Source organism: Ciconia boyciana, chromosome 3 (genome assembly GCF_034638445.1).
Source record: "Ciconia boyciana chromosome 3, ASM3463844v1, whole genome shotgun sequence".
NCBI lineage: Eukaryota > Metazoa > Chordata > Aves > Ciconiiformes > Ciconiidae > Ciconia > Ciconia boyciana.
Window position 1 is genome coordinate 28,823,797 of NC_132936.1, and position 19,276 is coordinate 28,843,072.

Sequence of the window (19,276 nt, forward strand, 5' to 3'; positions counted from 1 at the left end):
TAGGGTACATGGAGTCATACGACAATTTTAACTAACAACCTGTAAATAGCTTTTAGCCAGATACTGTCAATCACCTCTGAAAACATGCTCCATTCATACAATGAGCTACTTCTACAGCTTATTCCAATTTGTTGGGGAGAGAAGATTTTAGAACAAAATTAAGAGTTACAAAGTGAATCTTAAATTGGTCTGAAGAAAACTGAGATTTTAAGATTAAAAAAAATAGAACTCATTACGAGCTTCTTCTAGGAAAGCCAGCTTTTCACTATCGCTTCTTTTTAAGCCTTTTTGGTGTAAAGAAGTAATTTAGTTCCCACATAATGGAACTTGGTGCATGGATGAAAGCTGGCTGCATGAAACTCCTCCAGATAAGACTGAAATGAAATTCTGTGGTGGCTTCAGGTTTGGTTTTTTTGCTTTGTGCCTTTTGAGTGACAAATTAGTGTTCTGGGCCTGTCACTTGTTTTTTAGATTTTTCAAGCAAGGTCACTTACTACAGTTGCTAATGTCACCTTCGAGTCTGAATTAGACTTTGTTACACACATAGTCATTTTCTGATGGAGCTAAGTTGGTCAGTGGTAACGCATTGAATCAGGGTTCCATTTAAAACGCACGATTCTCTGCTTTATGGTTTTTCACAAGTGGCTGAAATTTAAATTGATGTTTTTTGGCATATTAAATCAGCTACAGTACGTGTCTTCATGAGACGCTGCATGTGTGCAAAGTTGCCTGTTATGCTTGAATTGGCCCCACCCCTCTGGGACAAAGGGAAGATAGTGGGAGCAGAAAATTACCAGTAGGTGGCTCTTAGTCTTCCTTTATTGTATCCCAGGTTTGGGAAATTTTCCAACATTATTTTAAAGCAATATTTTTCTCAAAATGTTCTTAGTATTCGCATGAATTGACGGGCAGATAAAAGGTGCAGATTGCCTGAATATGACGTGGATGCACCTTTTGAACTAAGCATTTCCAACTTCTGAACCCCTGAAAAGAGATACAAAGGTTATAACTGAGATTTGTGGTGAATATGTCAGAATAGCTTGCTTTTAAAACTGAAAGATTTGTTGATTTGGAATATTTGATGAGCATCAATTGAATGTTCATTTTACCAAATAATTATGGAGCTGAAAGAATGCGCCTGCTAAGTAGAAAGGAGATAGAAAAATACATTGCACCTTATGCTAGTTTTCTGTATTCTTTTCCACTGAAGAGTAAATGTTCTTTGGTATTGGTTGTGCATCTAGTTCCAGGATGCTGATGTTGGCACTGATGGAGCAGAGATAAGGGGGCTTGATCTATTGGGCTTCTGCCTTAGCCTGCTGCCTTGTAAATATTGCATTTGTGGCTACTGGAGAAAACAGGGAAAGAGGTGAAGCTGCCCGTTTCCATTCACACTCAGAGATCTAGATTTATATTGTGCAGTTGTTACAACTTTTAGTAGTATTCTCTACTGCCATTTGCTGTAGACTTGTCTCAGTCCCTCTTTTGGGTAGGGAAATGCTGTTTTAAGGTGTAAGTTCAATTGTCCTACATCTGTAAAGGTATGCCATTTTACTTACATTGTTTTATAAGTTTTGGGGAGGTTTTTTTCTTTACTACAGCAAAGACAGTGTGAAATATTTTTTGAATATGCCAAAGCAGTTGTTTTATTTCTAACATGAAGGAAGAAATTTTGTGATGAAAGTGAACCTGTGTCATACTATTTACTGGGATAGTATTTACAAACTGATGCCTTTTTCTTCAACAAAATTAGAACTTATTAAATTGCTAATTAATTTGTTCTTGAATGTGAAAAAGATGACTTTTTGAAATAAATACAATAACTCACTCTTCCTTTCCTTTTATGTGCAGGTTGATGACGTTGGGTTTTCTTTGAATCATCCTAATCAGTATTTTACAGAGAGTCAAAGGCTATTAAGTGGTGGTAGGGAACTGAAGAAGGAACTAAATAATTCAGGAAACTTTCAACAAAAAAGTAATAGTCAGGAAAGCATGAATTCAAATTCTGCTCCCACCTCTTCAAATACCACAGCTGATGCAGAACTGGAGGGACTGGAGGCATATTTCACTGAAGACTAAGCAGCTGTGTTATTTCGGGGTTTTTTGTTTTGGTTTGGTTTGGTTTTTTTCTTTCTTCAATTCTTTGCCTTTTCTAGCTGAATTTGTCCGTATACTAAGGAATATGCACTTCACTACCTGGAAGACACAGGCATTTAGTGCTTTGAATAGGCTGAAGAAAAGAAAGATAGATACTGAAGCTGTAATTGCATCCAGTACTTATTCTTGATGCTTTAGGATACTGTTTTACACAGCATGTTGAACGATGGGAAAGGAAAGTTCTTTCCGAATTATTAGGTGATTTTTGTCTGACTTACCTTTTTTATTTTTCTTCAGAATGTTTCAATATTTTTTGTCCCGTTTTGTGGTCCCTTTTATATGTTTCTTCTTAATAAATAAATTGCAAAGCAAAAATTTGTGGTATTTTCTTTTTAGCTGTGTTTGGATGGTAATTAAGTAGGAGTTCTTATGATCAAAATTGTCCTCTGGAGGAGTCTGTCTGTCTCTTTTCTACATGAGGAGCTGAGGGAAATCAGCTTCCTAGCTTGTGTACCTTGACACTAAATTTAGAGAGCTGGTTTTGGTGCTTGAAATAGAACATATGCAGAGTTTAGACACCTTTATGTAAGAAGGTAATCCAAAAAGTTGACTCTTCTTGAAGAAGCTAAAAACTTATTAGTGTGTATTCCTTTTCAATTTTAAAGTTTCCTCACTGTCTGAGTGTGGCTGGAGCCTCCCGTCTCCTGCTAAGCTAAACAGCCCTCTGAATGCAGTTTTGGGTCACCTAAATTCCACCCATTCGCCCAAAGCCCAAGCCACCTAACACACGAACGGCATTCAGCCGGGCAGCTGCCACTGTGCGGTGGGTGGAAGCTCTAAGTAGAGCTGGTATTTTATATCATGCTGTTAGAGTATTCTCTGGGAGTATCCCTGGGAGACTAGGGATTTGGAAGGCCTGAATTTTATTTTATCTGATACCTAAGGAGTTTCAAGACAGCATTACCCCTTCCTGGAGAGTGACCTAGCTACCGGTATAGCCCTGTAGCCACATAAACACAGTATTATCGTCGCTGGTAACTTGTATTAACTCTGCAAGGCCTTAGCATGAAGACTCACTGAGCTTGATTTTTCTGGTCTTATCTTGCCCTACCTTAAGCTTTGTTTTAGCCGTAACAGCAACTGTCAAATCACAGCCTAGCTTTGTACAATTGCATGGTGTACTGCCTATGTTTATAATGATTTTTATATGTTTCTGTAGCTAATGGCTAGTAAGTAATAAGTAGTTATCTTGTGTAGAATCAATTAATCTATGATCTTAGGTGCCAGAGTCCCCATGGATATAGACAAATCACCCATGGCCAAGTGCCGATCCTTAAAGAAATACAGTCTAAAGAGTTGTGCAAAACAAGAACAAAGAGAAGAAAGAACAAATACACAATGTGAGTAAACCACGCTAGATATAATTATTTGGCTGTAATGTGGAATTGCCAGACCAATGAAGAAAGAACAGTGAGTAGAACAGTTTTGGAAATGTGTAATATTACCTCAGGTGGACACCAGAGAGAAGAAGGAACAATCCCCACCATCAGCATCCTACTACTCCTGATGAACAACATGGGACCCTGACCATTCGCTGTGTGGAAGAGGGTGCTGCCGATCCCAGGACCCCAAGGGGCAGTGGAAAGGTGAGTGCAACACTAGGGAAAGGGATAGATACAAGGGAGTGCATGAGTATGTAACATTTGCTAGTTGTATTATGTTAGAGGTTTTATTTTCTCTACAATAATTGACTGATTTAAGCTATTTATATTGTAACTGTACTAAAGACTATTTGATTACTGTTAATATTTTGGACTAACCATAAATCGGTGGCTTCTCATAGGTAGAGTGTACCTTTAAGGGTACATAACCTGCACAGGGCTAGTGTAACACCAGGCTTTAAAAATAAAATATACCCTTTGTTGTTAGAAGAGGATCTGCCAGGATTCACTGTTCCTTTTTTCTTCCTTTAATTATTCCTTAATTTATTTAGGGACTGCTTTGTGTAAACTAACAAACCCCTTACTCCTTTGAATATCATATATTCAAAGGAGTTTAGAAATTCATCCTGAACAAAGGCTCTGCACCCGGGTCCTGCAGGGTGGTGCAGGGTGGTGGTTGTTCTGGGCCCAAGAAGCAAGGAGTTATGAACACCTGTGGGCTTGGTTTCTCCTGTTGGTTAAACTGGCAGCACCACACCTCATGTGTGGAAGTCCATTGATTGTATTAGATGGTTAAGAAGCTTGACCTTAGGGTTTTGAAGTGTCCTTGCAAGTGATAACTGTTCTCTAATTTAAGTGAAGTGGTTGAGTCGCCATCCCTGGAGGTATTTAAAAGACGGTTGGATGAGGTGCTTAGGGACATGGTATAGTGGTGGTATTGGTAGTGTTAGGTTTATGGTTGGACTTGATGATCTTAAAGGTCTTTTCCAACCTATACGATTCTGTGATTCTGTGAATTTGGAGGTGCCTTAGTGGACATCATGGATGTCACTTCTTTTAATGGAAGTGAAACGGTTTCAGACCTGCAATGACATTTGTGTTCCTAAGTGAAACAGCTGGCAGAAGAAAGAGTTGGTCAACGTACTGAATGCAGGTGGCGTTTCCCAGCCAAGGCCCACAAATTGTAATTTATGATTCAGTAGAAACATTTGTGTCATGGCCTAACCCTACTCATGTAGACATTGTCACTTGCAGTGTGAATAAAATTCCTAGCACTTCATTTCTGAGCTTTACTTGTACTTTGAAATCTGTCATGTTGGGAATGGCTGCTTGTTCAAGTATTCTACAACGGATTCCTACATTGGCAGAATAAAGTTACTTTTAGAAATTCAAGCATAAAATTTAAAAATGAGTCTCTATTACAAGAAAGATAATATAACCGCACAAATCCTCTGAATGAAAAATACTAATCTGAAATGCAACAAATATAACAGTATGTGACACAGCCTTAGTCCTTCATTGCTTTACTTCATAATTGTGAGTTTACCTCTCTTGATTAACAGTACTACAAATTGCTTTGAACTATATTTTCTTCCCTTTTATTACCTGTCAGATGGACTATAATAAAATATATGACAGAAAAACATACAAATTATGGCATACAGTTACAAGTAACTAGCAAGGGATTGAAATTAATGCTTTTGTTGCTATTTGAAGAAAATGGCAATTTATTTTCATATTTCACACATTTTGACCATTTTGATTTTTCTTTGAAAGGAGAATATTTTGAATTTGATAGTGTAGAAAAATCCAAAATGAGAATCCACCTTTTGAGCAGTTGGGCACTGAGGAATTGTTTGTCTTCCTGAATTTTACACTCCTACTGCTTTGTAATTTCAATGAGAATCACTTCTTCCTTATTATGGAGCTGTTTGAGATTGGAAAGGCAGAATCACTAAGAATATGTAAATCATTCTTTTGAAAATATTTCCTGCATTGTAGTAGTGCTATTAAAACCTTTTATTTAGTCAGAAGATAAGGATTCTGAAAACCAAGTGACCCTGATGTGATTATGCAGTAGTCAAAAATAACAAAAAAACCCAAAACCCCATACCCTACTCTTTTGCAAGTGGAAAAGAAAATGTATTTTTACAGTAAAGTATTGCAGATGGATCTGTTTGCAAGCATCAGCTCTCCTAAGTGTCTCTTTAAAGTAAACTTTTGTTATATTTTGCAACTGGAAAAAAAATGGGAGACACAAGCTTCTAAAGTTTGAAACTGTTCTGGACCAGACACTTCTGTATTCTGGGTCAGTAAAAGAGTTATTAAGATAGTATTTGGTTTCATTTCTGAGGGGATGCACACAACTGTGCCTGTTGCCAAAAGACAGCGCTGCACAGCCCTGGTGTTCATGTAGAAAGTACTGTTGTTTACAACATCTGATCCTAAATGTACCACAGTTAAATTTAGAGGAGGGTGTTTCAAAAGGAACGCCAATCCATAGCTTGTAATCTTTTGAAGTGCTAGCATCAAAGACAATAAACCAGTCTCTGACTTCAAAGCCTTTCAAGATCTAATGAAGAAGAGAACTTTACTATTGGGTGTTCTGCAGAAGGAAAGGTGAGGAGCTCGCAAGTTGTGTGTGACTTACAGAGTGCTCCGCTGAGATGTGGAGTGCTGCCCTGGCAGGGGGAATGGCAGAAGCAGCCAGTACCATGGCACAATAGGAGTGGATCCATGCACCAAAACAGTTGATGCTGAGCACGTGGCGTTCCTTCTGGGCATGCTTTTACTTTTACAAAGGAGTTTTACTTTGAACTAGTTTTAGTCTTACAGTATGGCTGGAGCGGTTATTAGCAGATAGAGGAGCATTGCAGAGTGTGCCTTTTGGGTGAATTTATTCCAAAAGTATTCCAGTTTGCATGCTTTCAGACCAGTTGGCAGTGCGAACCAAAGCAGAGTAAGTGGTGATGACTGAGATTCTCTTGAAGATGGTGAATCAGTCTCAAACCCATGTAATTGAAAGACACATGGTAGCAAGTATACACTTAGAGGATGAGATAGGGCAACGTCTTTGTGATGCAGGTGCACACTCTGTGGTGCTGTTATTTTCACATGGTTGTGAAATGTGAAATTTCTTGTGGTTTCTACTATCAAAATACTTATGGAAGTTTAATATGTCAAAGATTTTACTATTTGAAAGACCTGTTTTTCCCACAAATTTGATAATATGCTAAATAAAATAAAAGGATTCCAGAAACCCAGGGTTAGCTCCCTGCGATTCTTTTTTTAATGTAACCAAGGAAGGAGAACACTTAAAACCTTGCACCTAGGGCAAGAATTTTTTAGTTTTACTTAGACATGTTGGCCTGCCAAGGACATTTATGTTACCTGGGTTGCTATCATCTTCTGGCTTCCCAGCCCAGATTTTTTGCAAGGATGTAAAGCTTAAAGAGTTCATTTACGCTTTTCATTTCTTCCCTATGTGTACCTAAACCATTAGGCCAGGGCAGAAGTAATCCAGAGCTTTTGGGCAAGGTTATACCAATATAATTACTGATGCTTTCCTTGTTTTCCGAAGTGCATATCAGAAACATCTAATGAATTGCAGCTGGACAGATGTAGTCAAGATCTCAATATGAGTGGTTCTTTTGGGTAGATTTCACATCATGATACTTAAGATTTTTTTTTTTTAAAGCTTATATAGCATATTCTAAAATCTATCTCTATTTCAAGTCTCTTAAAAATCCACAAAATAATCACTTTGTCCTTTTAGGTCATTGTATGGGTGTGGAGTTTTTTTTGTTTCCTCTTTTTACTACACTGTAGGTCTGCTGAATAACTGGCATCTTTTAACTAACCTCTGCTGTTCAAAGTCTCCTTATTTCATTGTCCTGTGTATTCCTCCTTATCTACCACATAATAGATTTTACTGGTGATGGTTTTTAGGACTTGTATGAAGTCCACTACTTCGTTCACGTTAGCAGAGTAACCCATCCTTGCTGCCATGCTTGCTAGTCACTGCCTTTCATGGTTTATTTTCCCTTCTATGTTTGTTACTCCAGCAGATGGTACAAAATGTTATCAACCTTCACTGGCCCATCTGAATCAGAAGCCTAGTTCATATCAGTGGATTCCTCGTTTTAACACATCCTCTTGAGAGTACAAACCTTTCTTTCCACTTTGATCTGTACTCTTAATACTGTTACCAGAAGTACTTAATCTCAACATCAAAACTTCTGTCTTTGGTATCTAGTTCCCAAAAAGAAAAATAAAAGACTTTCACCCCTTAGCTCGCTTATTTACTAAGATTTGTTTAAATCCCTCAATTGCTGAAGGATCTAAGGCATTTGAATTGGACAAAGGTTATGATCAATGGGTGCAACTCAATCGCCCAAGGAACCTGAAGTGTTTATGTAGGTAAATTGATTAGAAAACAGGTATAAAAGTGGTTGGAATAATGTCAAGAGTGAATTGTAGCTGGGAAATATACAGGAATAGATACCTAAATGCTAACTTGTTAACAGAGGAAGCACTGGAAGACTTTAGAAGTGGGTTTAAGGTAGGTGAAAAGTACATCAGTAGCTGGAGATGGGAAGGTGATATTGATGTAGATTTGCCAAGGGAGAGCAGGACTGCAAACAGCAGGAACGTGTATGAACTCTCAATACCTCTTAAAACAAAAATGATAACCACAATGAAAGCATCACAAGATGCTGTGTTTCTAGCTGAAATGAAAGTTCTCAGCCAAGTTGAAGATGTTTTGTCATATAATCATAAACCTTAATTAAGATGGTTCATGAACATGGGATAATGAAAAGGACATTAGTATAGCAGAAGCAGTTATACCGTAACCTTAATATTTATTTTTTAGAAGAACATTACGTTCTACTCAGGATCAGAGTTGTATCAAGGGAGGTGTTACGCAAACAGAAAGTCTCTGCCATGCTTAATGGCAGCACTTATAAAGTCAATTTCAGTAAAAATCAAGTTAGACCAGAAGAAGTGTCTTTGCTCAACCAGAACTAGTCAAAATGATGCATAAACTACTGGATGAAATGTAATGGTCTGTGTTGTACTGTTCAAAAAGGATGATCTGGCTGGCCCTTTTGTCCATTAAAGTCTGTGACACTAGGATTTATTTTTACGTTTGATAAGAATCTAATCCTCCAAGCTGCAGAGTGTCCTTGGTTCAGACAGCTGCTCTACTGCTTTTGGGAAGAATATAGAGGCAATCTAAGTAGACAGACCCAAGAGTTAGAAAATGTGATTCAGGTACGCAATGTTCAGGTCTTTGGAGTGTCAGTGGTTTGGCCAACTAAAGTCTTCAGAGAAATGGTTGGCTGTAGAAAAATACCAGGAAACCTGCTGAATGACATTAATTCTATTCTGATCTCTGGTGCTAGACCATAATTAAAAATTGGTAAAGTTCTTAACATGCTATAGGTAAAGAATAGTTATAATTGCTGCTGCTATATGATTTTGAGTGGAAAAAGGGAGAATCCTTGACACTAGGACTTAGGAGTTCAGAGGTTTCTTAGACCATCTCTCTGTTAAATCAGGAGGCACTGTTGAAGGTAAGTTTTACCTACAACTGATCACATTTTTCTCTTTAGTTTATGATGTCCTAAGGGATGATTGTAAAACTACACTTTTCAGGATCTAGTATTAATACAAATATGATTTTTGACAGTTAAGGGAACTTTTCACTTGGATTTAGATGTTCACCTAAGGAAGGTCTTGCTTCTCAGAATTTCATCACTCTTACAGCATATCAAGAATAACAAGTACAAATATCTAAATCAGCATACAAATAGGAAAAGTAAATTGTGTTATTTGAATATATGTTTCAAAGCAGTTGTAGGGTGTATAATAAGAGGTATAATAGTTGAATATGTTGGTAGTGCAGCTATAGTAATCTGCTGAGTACAAGCATATATGAAAGAAGTGCAAGTACTCCTCTCCCTGCCTATTTCTACCCAGTATGTTTAGAAATGATCCTTGAAAAAAATATTTCTCACCTTTTTAACATTCATTTAAAGAATATTAGAATTTTGTTTTGTAAAAATTGCAAATGTATTATGCAGTGGAAAAATAGATTTGAATGTCCTTTTTAATTTAATCACTGATTTTTGTGGACTTTCTGTCTTGCCTCTATATTTTGGCTTAAACTGACTTTTATGAGATATGTAAGGCCTTACCTTGAAACCTAAGGATTTTGCAACTTTGGATTAAAGAATGCCACTTCATTCACTTTCTCTTCAAGCATCAGCTAGAAAAAAATTCCTACACAATCAAAATTTTAAAGACCTTCATAGGCCATATGAACTTAGCTCCTCCCTTTGCCCTTCTAAAGTTCCCACCAAATGACATGAGTGCATATAGGTAAAAAAAGTCTAAGTAAATTTTCTTCTAAATGCATTTGACCAACTTTCTGTAGAATTTACCCTCTTATACCCAGGAGGCCTCAAGACAATATATTTATGCCAGTTCTAGATGCAATGTTTTCCTTTTGATTGCCAAATTGTTTTGGAGCATATGTAAATTAGACTTTACTTTTGAGGGAAAACCAAACCAACCCTTGCTATCCTTATCAGAAAGAAAAATAGTAGAATATTCAGCTGGCTTAATTGCTTCCAAACTGAAGGCCAAAGCTAATCTGAAGCACAGCCACCAAACTGGCATACCCAAATTGATTATCAAGCAAATTTGATGGGATATTTGCTCTTTTTAACTGCGTTGTGGGCTCCCAGTACATATCAAGTTAGATTGCAGAGGAGAGAAGACTGTTTCCTGTAGGTAACTGAAAACTATATTAAAGCAGTTCACCTGTGTGACACTTACTTAAGGTGGTTAAGTACAGATCTGGGAGGGCAAAATCATATCTCTGTATACCATACAGCTGTATAACTGGTTCTGCTAAAATGCTTTCGATAAATGGTTTTTACGTCTGAAAAAACAATAGCTGTAGTGGTAGCAGACCTTTCATATTTTTGCAAGCAGTGTTCTTGCCACATATTGTTTTATTACATAGTAGGTTCAATATTTATTAAATTATATTTTGTGCAGAATTTAAAACACATGAAGCCCAGCTCTGAATGAATGCTACTCTGATCTGTGCAGTAATCCCATCTGCCAGCTCTCTCGGTTCAGATCCAGTTTCTCAAAAGGCTAGTTAGTAGGCAATCTTATCTTTGAATATGTAGCAAACTGCAGAATTTTTTTTTTCTTTATTAGAATTCAGTGCTGTTTCAAAAATTTTACTTCCACCCTTCAGCTGTAGTTATCCAGTATTTCTAGCTAATGTTGAAAACCAGAACTTTTTTGAAAAGCTTTTAATCACATTTACAGTGTTTGGAAAAACGGTACATTTCTTATTAAAGTGTCTTACAGTCAGTTGGAGCTTATTGCCAGTGATGAAGTTTGTTCTCAAGAAGTTACTTTTTTTCTCTTTGTGTTAGTAGACCTAAACCTGTCTGAGTCACTATTCTTCCTCATTGATTATGGCTGCAAGAATAATTTTCTGTAACAAAAATTACCTGAGGAGTGTTTCTGTAGCCTGCAAAAGCAATATCTTAAAACAGAAAAAAGAAAGTAGTACACCTATACATAGTGTTATTCATTCAGTTGTCACCTTCTTAATCATCGTCACTGTAGAGAACATTTAATCAGTAGGACCTGATGTTGCCCATAAAACTGGAAGAAATGTCTAAATAAGTGCATCCTAAGCTTTTGTAAGACCATTTTTAACAAACATTGTTAAACTGACGTTATAAAGAAGTGAATAGACCCTTTCTACTTTACTGAACAATTGGTATCAACTGATGTCTTAACAGAGCTGCGATTCATAGCAGCGGACTAAAGCGTTTGTTGTTCATGACTTTTTTCAGCTGGGGATTATGAACTCAGGTCTGCCAGGCAGGTGGACCATGCAGTGTGCCTTGACCAGCTGCTTAGAAAACTCAGAGATCTGACGTGACGTTGTATGCTCAATATATATAGCTACACAAGGAGATAATCAAGTTGATTAGGACTAATGTTCTTAAGTGTGTGAACTAAAATTAAGAGGTAAGAATATACTAGAAGTATCTTATTTCCTCTCTCTACCAGGAAGTTGAAGGATGTTGGCACTCCTTTCAATTCCAGATGTTTAAATATTTTAATTAAAACCAAACAAGCATCACCACCACATGCTATCCCTGGGTACTTTTGAAGAGTTTTAATTTTTAACTGTTGCTGAATGATTGTTTCGGGAATGAGAAGTTGGCTCTTCTCTGTGCTCTAAATAAACAAATGTGTTCAGCGTATCTTTTCAATGTATCATGGTGTTAATGTCTTCATGGTTCACTGTGGTGAAAGTCTTGCATGTAAATCCTTGAATGATGCTTAACCTAAATCTACTCTCTGGAAATGGTTTTTTGCTTGTGTGGATAATTTGCAGTGCTTCACTGAGCAGAATCTACAGCATGAATTAGCTGTATGGCTGAACTGTGCCTGCGGAGGGAAAATGATTAAAGCCATGGGTTACTCTGCATCTGTTTGTTCTGCCAGGTAGAAGACTGAAGTCTAATAAACGTATCCTTCTAAACTAGTATCTGTGGGACGTTTATAAGTGGCTGGTAAAATCTTAACTTCTCAGGGGTGAAGAAAGGAACGTGAGGTTTCTGTTAGCAATCACTCCTGCTGTTGCTTGTGATTCAGAGCAGTTGTTAGCACTGAAGGGAGTCCAGCCTGGTCCTTGGGGTCACAGGATGGTTTTGGAATAGGGAAGGGAGGGATAAAAGCGTCAATATGTTTATTTTCTGCATGGATGAACTGGTTGTGGTGTAGTGAGCTAAGCGGGACGTGGACTGTTGGCTGCATGTGTCAAAAAGAGCCATCAGATCCCTATAAAAACAGGAGGTCTTGTGGGTGACATCTGAGGGACTTTGTTTATAACTCATGGTTATTAGAAGAGAAATATCTCAAAAAAAAAATCCTGTATAGATTTTCATTTCTATGAATGCACAGAATCACATTATCAAAAGAATTGTGATGTTAAACCTGGTTGTTTAGCGTAAAAAAAATTAGAATATTAAAAACAGCCTTGCCCATAAGCACAATAGTATGAATTGATCATTTCAGGGCATAGCACTCATGATGACAGGCTGCTGTCACTACTCACAGCTACTAATGGATGGGTGATTCAACCCTAAGAGCTTTTTTCCTTTGGCAGGCAGCAGGCCTTTCCGTTTGCGCGTGCTCTCTCTGAGCAGGGTTTTGGTGGAAAACACTCCCTAGATGGGTTTTTATGTCAAGTTTGCTCTTTGAAACAGGTTTGGCTGAATGGAAACATTCAGACGAACTTCATGTTGTCTTTGTCTCGTTTTGTGTGTTCTGTGTCCAGGGAATCGGGAACAGGGAAATTATGCACCAGGAATGTGTGAAAACCTCTCTGCTTCTTTCATCCGGCTGTGGGAAGCCAAAGGTTGCTTAAATGATAACTACTCACCAGAGTTGCAGCATTTTGGTCAATAGATGTTGTACGAAAGATTGTTTTTTCTCAAAGAAGAACACAGTTTCCATTTCTGATCTCCATTGCTATACTGAAATGCTGTGTACTGCGGATTGCTATCCTGTGACTTTGGAGCATTGACAGACTGGAGCGTGACAAAAACAAGGCGCCTTTCCCTGAAGGACAAAAACTGTCTGGATTAATTTAATCTGCTGCTGCTACAACACACTGCTCTCTATGGAAGATGCATGCTGTAAGGAGCACACGGTGCAAAGAGGTGCAGCACTTGGCATCTTATTCATGTTTGAATGCAAATCAAACAGCAGCTTCCACTGCTCTGCTTAAAAAATACAGGAAAAAACCCCAACTTTGAAATGATAAGGAAAATGCTAGGAAGGTTATAATAATATTATTATGTGTATTAATTTCCAGAGGAGCTGTTGTGGCAGGGTCTCATTGTTCATGGTCTCATAGCACAAGAATAGAGCAAGACAGAATATTTTTTGTCCTCAACAGCTTACAATTTAAATTAGGAGATGTTGTGATGAGTGAACGGAATGTAACAAATATGAGGGGCAGATGATAAAAAGAAAAAAGGAAAGGACTGTGACCAGAAGATGTTTTTACATAGATGCATTGTTGTATAAATGGAAGGTTTGAGGTGGGTTGTTAAAGCAGACATGTTAATTATGGCCATAGTCTCAGCTGGCCACTTGCCTATCCAATATGAGCTGGCAATTTACTGTAGCTATTGTGGCAGAAATGGATACTGAGGAAGGATTTGAAATCGATGAATACAAAGCAGGAAAACACATGAAATCAAATTACATGCTAAATAACCCTGAGCTGAAGCCTCTGCCTCCCTTACTGTCTGAGTTCTCTTGCTGTTCACAAACTTTTCAGGATCTTTGATGATGCAGGAGCTCTTGTTCAAATAGGGGCCCCCACTTTCTGGCTCTTTGTTTTACGTTATTGATGTTACATTGCAGTGGTAACAAAAGGCACAGGAATCCTAGCTGTTCTGGAAACCAGCTGGGCATTTCTGAATTTTAGGCAGGTGTGCAGGCTTAATTGTGAACTGTTTGCACCTTTCCAGCTGCTGATAACAACCTTAAGGACATTCATTTTAAGGTTTCACTGATGCACATAAATGAAAATAGATCCAACGGCTTGGGTCTGTCATGCACAGTATCATTTCATAGAGCTGATTTCAGCTAGCAATGTCCAAGCAATGGAGAGTAACTGTTGTCCCTGTTGCTGATCCGGTCACTCACTATGTTTAATATAGAAGCCTGTGAGCGACAGCAGTTCAAAAACCACTGCCTGGGAAAGCTGTATGAACATTTCTGCATCTGCAAAAACAATGCAGATTCAATAATACCTGCTTGAAGAAAGGAGAAGGGAGGAGTTTAAGATGGTTAGCTGAGAAGGAGGTACAGCCAGCACCAAATATTGACTGCTGATGGAACAAAAGGTAGAACCAGGTGAGAATTCTTTCCCCCCCACCCTCCAAGGATCATTTCCATACATACTACTCCACGTACTGCACTTCTGTTTCACATATACCTACATGAGAAGAATGCTTTGGTGTCTGACAAGACCTCCGTTCATGATGTTGTTGCTCTTAGAGTCCAGAAAGCTCTACCTGTTCCCTTGCCTGGCACTTCTGGCAAAAGAACAACCCAGTTATTTGTTTTATTGTTGTCCAAGTCTCCTTCACTCACCTTTGTAATCTTTTTGGCAGCTTATAAAAGACCTTTGTATTAGCCTTTATGTTTTGTTTTCCAAAGACACACTTCTGTCATGTGAGCATTTTGATACACTGCAGCCCTGCTCCCATGCCCAACATTAATGGCACATGCAGATGGTCTATGGATTGCTCCAAAATAAATGCTTTAGAGTCGGGTTTCTTTTTGCAGAGCTTTCAGCTCTACCTTGTTAAAGGAAAAAAACCCCACAGTAGCTGGCAATTCTAATTTGATATGAGTAAAAATACATTGGCTTTGAGTGACACTGGCCTAACGCACATCGTGAGATGACATTTCTAATTTGTCATTTCAGCTATGTTAGCTCTTAGGTGTCAGTTCATAATTATTTATAAAGATTATTTTAACGTCTTGGGTTTTGGTGCACTAAATTGCATTTATGAGTGATGGCAAGGGCATCTAGAGCCTGGATTTCTTTGCTTGTTTCAATACAAATTAAAATACGTAAATATTATGCACACAAACTAGTCATGATTCCTTCTGTTTTGAAAGACCTTCTGTTTGAAAGAAGCTCTGTAATTCAGGTAAGAAATAATGGAGCTGCGTGCAATCTCTCAATCCCAGCTCTAATTCTCATAGCATAGAATGGCAATAACAAGCATGAGATATACTTATTGCCTATTCAGTATATTATTTATTCTGATGGGCAAATCTTAAATTTTCATTGTTATTGCTGCTGCTTTGAACTCCCTAAGCATTTTGAATTGAGATAAGTGCTTTCTACCTAATGAAGCTAAGTGAGTGAGTCCTATAGCTTCCTAGTCCATATCTCATCCCTGGCAGCTGTAACTGGCTGGATGCTCAGGAAAAGGAAGAGGACAAGTGGGCAGTTATCCTTCTCTGGGCAGTCCATGAATTTTTAAAACAGTTTTTGAAGTAATTTATATTTTTTACCTTTGCATGCTTGTGTAACACTAGTTCCCATTATGTGATTTTGTATGATGTGAAAAAACGCTTCCTTTTTGTTATTTTAAGCTTGGTGCCTGATCGTGTCATTATGTTGTATGATGAGAAAGAGCAACTAACTGTTCTTTTCACCTTCTCCATATAACAGGTCCTAGCTATCCTTCCTCAGTTATTGCTTTCCTAAACTGGAGAGTCCTCCTGTGTTTAATATTCCTGCACATGGATGTTCTTCTATGCCTCTGATATTTCTTTGTCCTATGTCTTTTTTGTATCTGTGTCTCTACCCCAGACTTCAAGTAGTGTTTTCAGTCCGGGTGCTCCAGAGACTTGCTCAGTCACTGTTACAGTGTGGCTAATGAGTCTCACTGCACACCCAGAGGCATGAGTTCACATCTCATGGCGATCCTGCATGAAGGCTGCTGCCAGCTAACTCACTTGTAGCTGGGTACCTGGTAATTTCGGCTGGGGGTAACCAAAGGTGGTTGGACATGATGCAGAGAAAATTACTCTCTTGTGTTTTCTTGGCCTCAGAAACTGAGATGCCTCAAACATATCTGCCTGATAAGGATCTGTGCTTGATACTGACCTGCGTGAATATTTATTAGGGTATATAAATCAGTGAATTATCTAGGCAATGCTGTGGAAGCAAGTAGTTCTGTAACTAAGAGTTCGCAACAGCACATATTTTTTCTAATTTAATCTCTCATATTGTTCTAATATTTACAAACAAAGAAAACAAACATGTCTTGTAACTAGAATATATATGTAGAAGGAGGTAGTAAATTAAACAGTTATAATAGGAAGGATTTTTCATAATAGTGTTTTTCATAACAAATCTGAGGCATTTTAAACTTTGTCATACTTCATGATGAATGTTGAGATTAATATAACTTCATTTATATGAAGTATAATCTAGGCCACTCCATGGAGCCCAGAGCGCTTCATTTCAAACACTTCAAACATCTTCTGCCTCAAGCAAAAGCTTCAGCTGTAGTAGGAAATTACCACTAAAAAGAAAGGGCTCTATTAAAAAAGATGCTTATTAAAAAAAAAAAAAAAAAAGGGAGGAGTGGATTCTGTCTTCACTTCTAGCTCTCAGAGAAAGGATAAATACAGGGCATCTGAGGTTCTGTAAATTGTTACATCTTTTGTTTTCAGAAAATTGGTTGTAGGTGTGACAAACACGATTTATCGTCCCTTTGGACTGCATACAGATACTTGATTGATTTCAGTGTTGCGAAAGCTAAAGCAAGCCCCATGTTTTATCACCGTACTCCTCTGTGAGAGATCTTGAAGATGAGATGAAATGCCCCAAATATAAACTATTTTTATAATTACTGATCGACCAAAGAATAGGACTGAGTACACTTTGTAAACACTTTGTCTTGTTCTGAGCATCACAGATCTCAGTCTCTAAACACAGGTATTTAAGGTTCATAAATGTCTCTGTATTTGAACACTGTGTTTTGTATTCTAGTCTTGTGATTTTACAGCCAGAGCGAAACTCTGGCTTCAGCACATTTCATACACTAGCTTATGTGCTGCAGCAAAAGATTTTGGACTGATGCCATAAAACTAGTTTATTTCATATTTTAATTATTATTTTATAATCATAAGTAACTATTCACAATTTGTAATATGCAAATTATTACACAGACAAACAAAGCAACAAAAATATCTTTTGCTTGGCAGATTTGGTTGACTAGGAATAAGAAAATTCCTGTTCCTGTTAACGGTTTAAATGCAACCTAATCGTTTATGACAAACAGTTTTTGGATACTTGGATATCCAAAATGGATACTTGGATACTGATTAATTTCTGACATGATGACTGAACTATCTTCTCCCCTCTAGATATGTTCCCCTAATATGTTAGGGTTAGAGACATGCCTGGAGCTAAGCAAGAAGCATATTCTGTGTCCCGTTCAGCTCTTCCTAGCCATAGGAGTTTTTGTTTTACAGAGCTGTCAGGTGAATATGTTCGATAAATTTCATGAGCACTGAAAACATGCTCAAAACAGTACTCCATAGTCACTTTATTAATTTCTTTCTGCCATTCCAGAATTTGCTTTAAAGGAGAGCATTTTTAAAGTTTTTTTGTTTTTTAGTAAAGAAGTTTGTTAGAGAAATGGAGTCGCATAAGGAAATTTACAATCCTTGAGCATGCTCCCAGTTGTTTGGCCTTTACCTTGTGTTTCTGATTTGGAATGGGTGATTGAAGTGTTGCTTTGTGTTTCTCCACAGGTAGTTCAGTAAGCAAATGCTTTTGTTCCTGACAAAAGACTGGAGAAGAAGAAAAATTCAGTTTCCTGTAGTTGCTTTTTGAGCTTTCAGTTCCAAGAACACAGCATCAAAAAGCCTAAAAAGGTACCAAATAAGAAAGTCAAAAAGGCAAAATATTTTTATGACCTTACTCCCTTAAATAACGCCTGAAGTCTCTACTGGAGGGAAGGCGTTCCTCTCATCCAGGAGCCCCAGCCTTGTGGGAGAGGGAGTGCTTCCTCTGCCTGCTGAACAGCACCCAGGCTGGGGAGCTTCCTTGCCTTTGTCTGGGGATGCCCTTGTATGCAGAGTCAGTCACTTGCTTCTCCTTTTCAGAGTAGGCATATATTCTTATAGTCTCTCCTGATTTGGAAGAAGTCAATTTTCTATTTCCAGAACATGTTTTATTTGCTCTCCACTACCGTTCTCTGCCAAATGTTCTGTCTTTTGCCTCATCCTTTGAATTTTAGTTGTAGGGAGAGGTGCACATTTGGGAGCTATTCCATAGCCATTTCTTTTTCTTAAATGGTAGGGTAAGAAGCTGTACTAACAAGGATTGCTGCGGAAGTCACACCACCAGTGGCAGCTGTCAAGTTGCACAGTGAGCCACAGATGGTGGCTGAACACAGTCAGAAATAAATGCTTTGTCACAACAGACAGCGGGCAAAACTTACTACTTCTGTGTTCTGACATACATACTTCTCATTAATGCACCACAAAATGGCATATCTTAGGCATAAGTATAGGTACAAGGAGTCACTAAACATGATTTTTTATTTGTTTTACTCAATATTTAAAAAATGAAAATACTCTAGGGCCTGGAGTGGGAAAACAGTTTTATCTACCTCCGTTACAAAAGGATACAGAATGGTTTGCACAGAGAATAATGAAAATCTGCGGAGTCACATCTTCAGGCTGTGTAAGCAGGTACAGTATTCAGCTTGCATGATAAAAGTATGGTAGAAGGGGGCTAGGTGAGTAATCCTGCCAAGAAAAGAAGGTGCACGTCCCATCAGAGGTAGGTGGAATAGGGTTTTGCTTTGGTGAACTGGGAGATGATGGGAAGACCATTAAGATATGATGAGAAAAACATTGTCTTGCCTGCTTACCGGAAACTGCCAGACTTTAATGCCAGATGTGAGCCTAAGGCCAAATACTTCCAGAATTTCGACCTGACTGAAAACCCCTTTATCCATTTACAGTGAAGTTTTGGTGGGGCTGCGCCTGTATCTAGACTTCTCTGGTCATACCTCTAAAATAGTATGCTCTCCCTGGGAAGTTGTGGGGAAGGGTGCAAATACACAATTTGC

The 19,276-nt window shown here is 38.1% G+C and overlaps 1 protein-coding gene across 2 annotated transcripts in view; it reads left to right on the forward strand.

Annotated features, from left to right (window-relative positions):
• Positions 1 to 2,452, forward strand: part of PRIM2 (DNA primase subunit 2) — a 136,340-nt gene extending 133,888 nt beyond the window's left edge. For both annotated transcript variants that reach the window (XM_072855233.1, XM_072855232.1), the window contains exon 14: positions 1,852 to 2,452. In XM_072855233.1, the coding sequence (XP_072711334.1) occupies positions 1,852 to 2,079 (228 nt within the window). In that variant the 3' untranslated portion in view covers positions 2,080 to 2,452. The remainder of the gene's footprint in view (positions 1 to 1,851) is intronic.
• Positions 2,453 to 19,276: the final 16,824 nt, after the last annotated feature.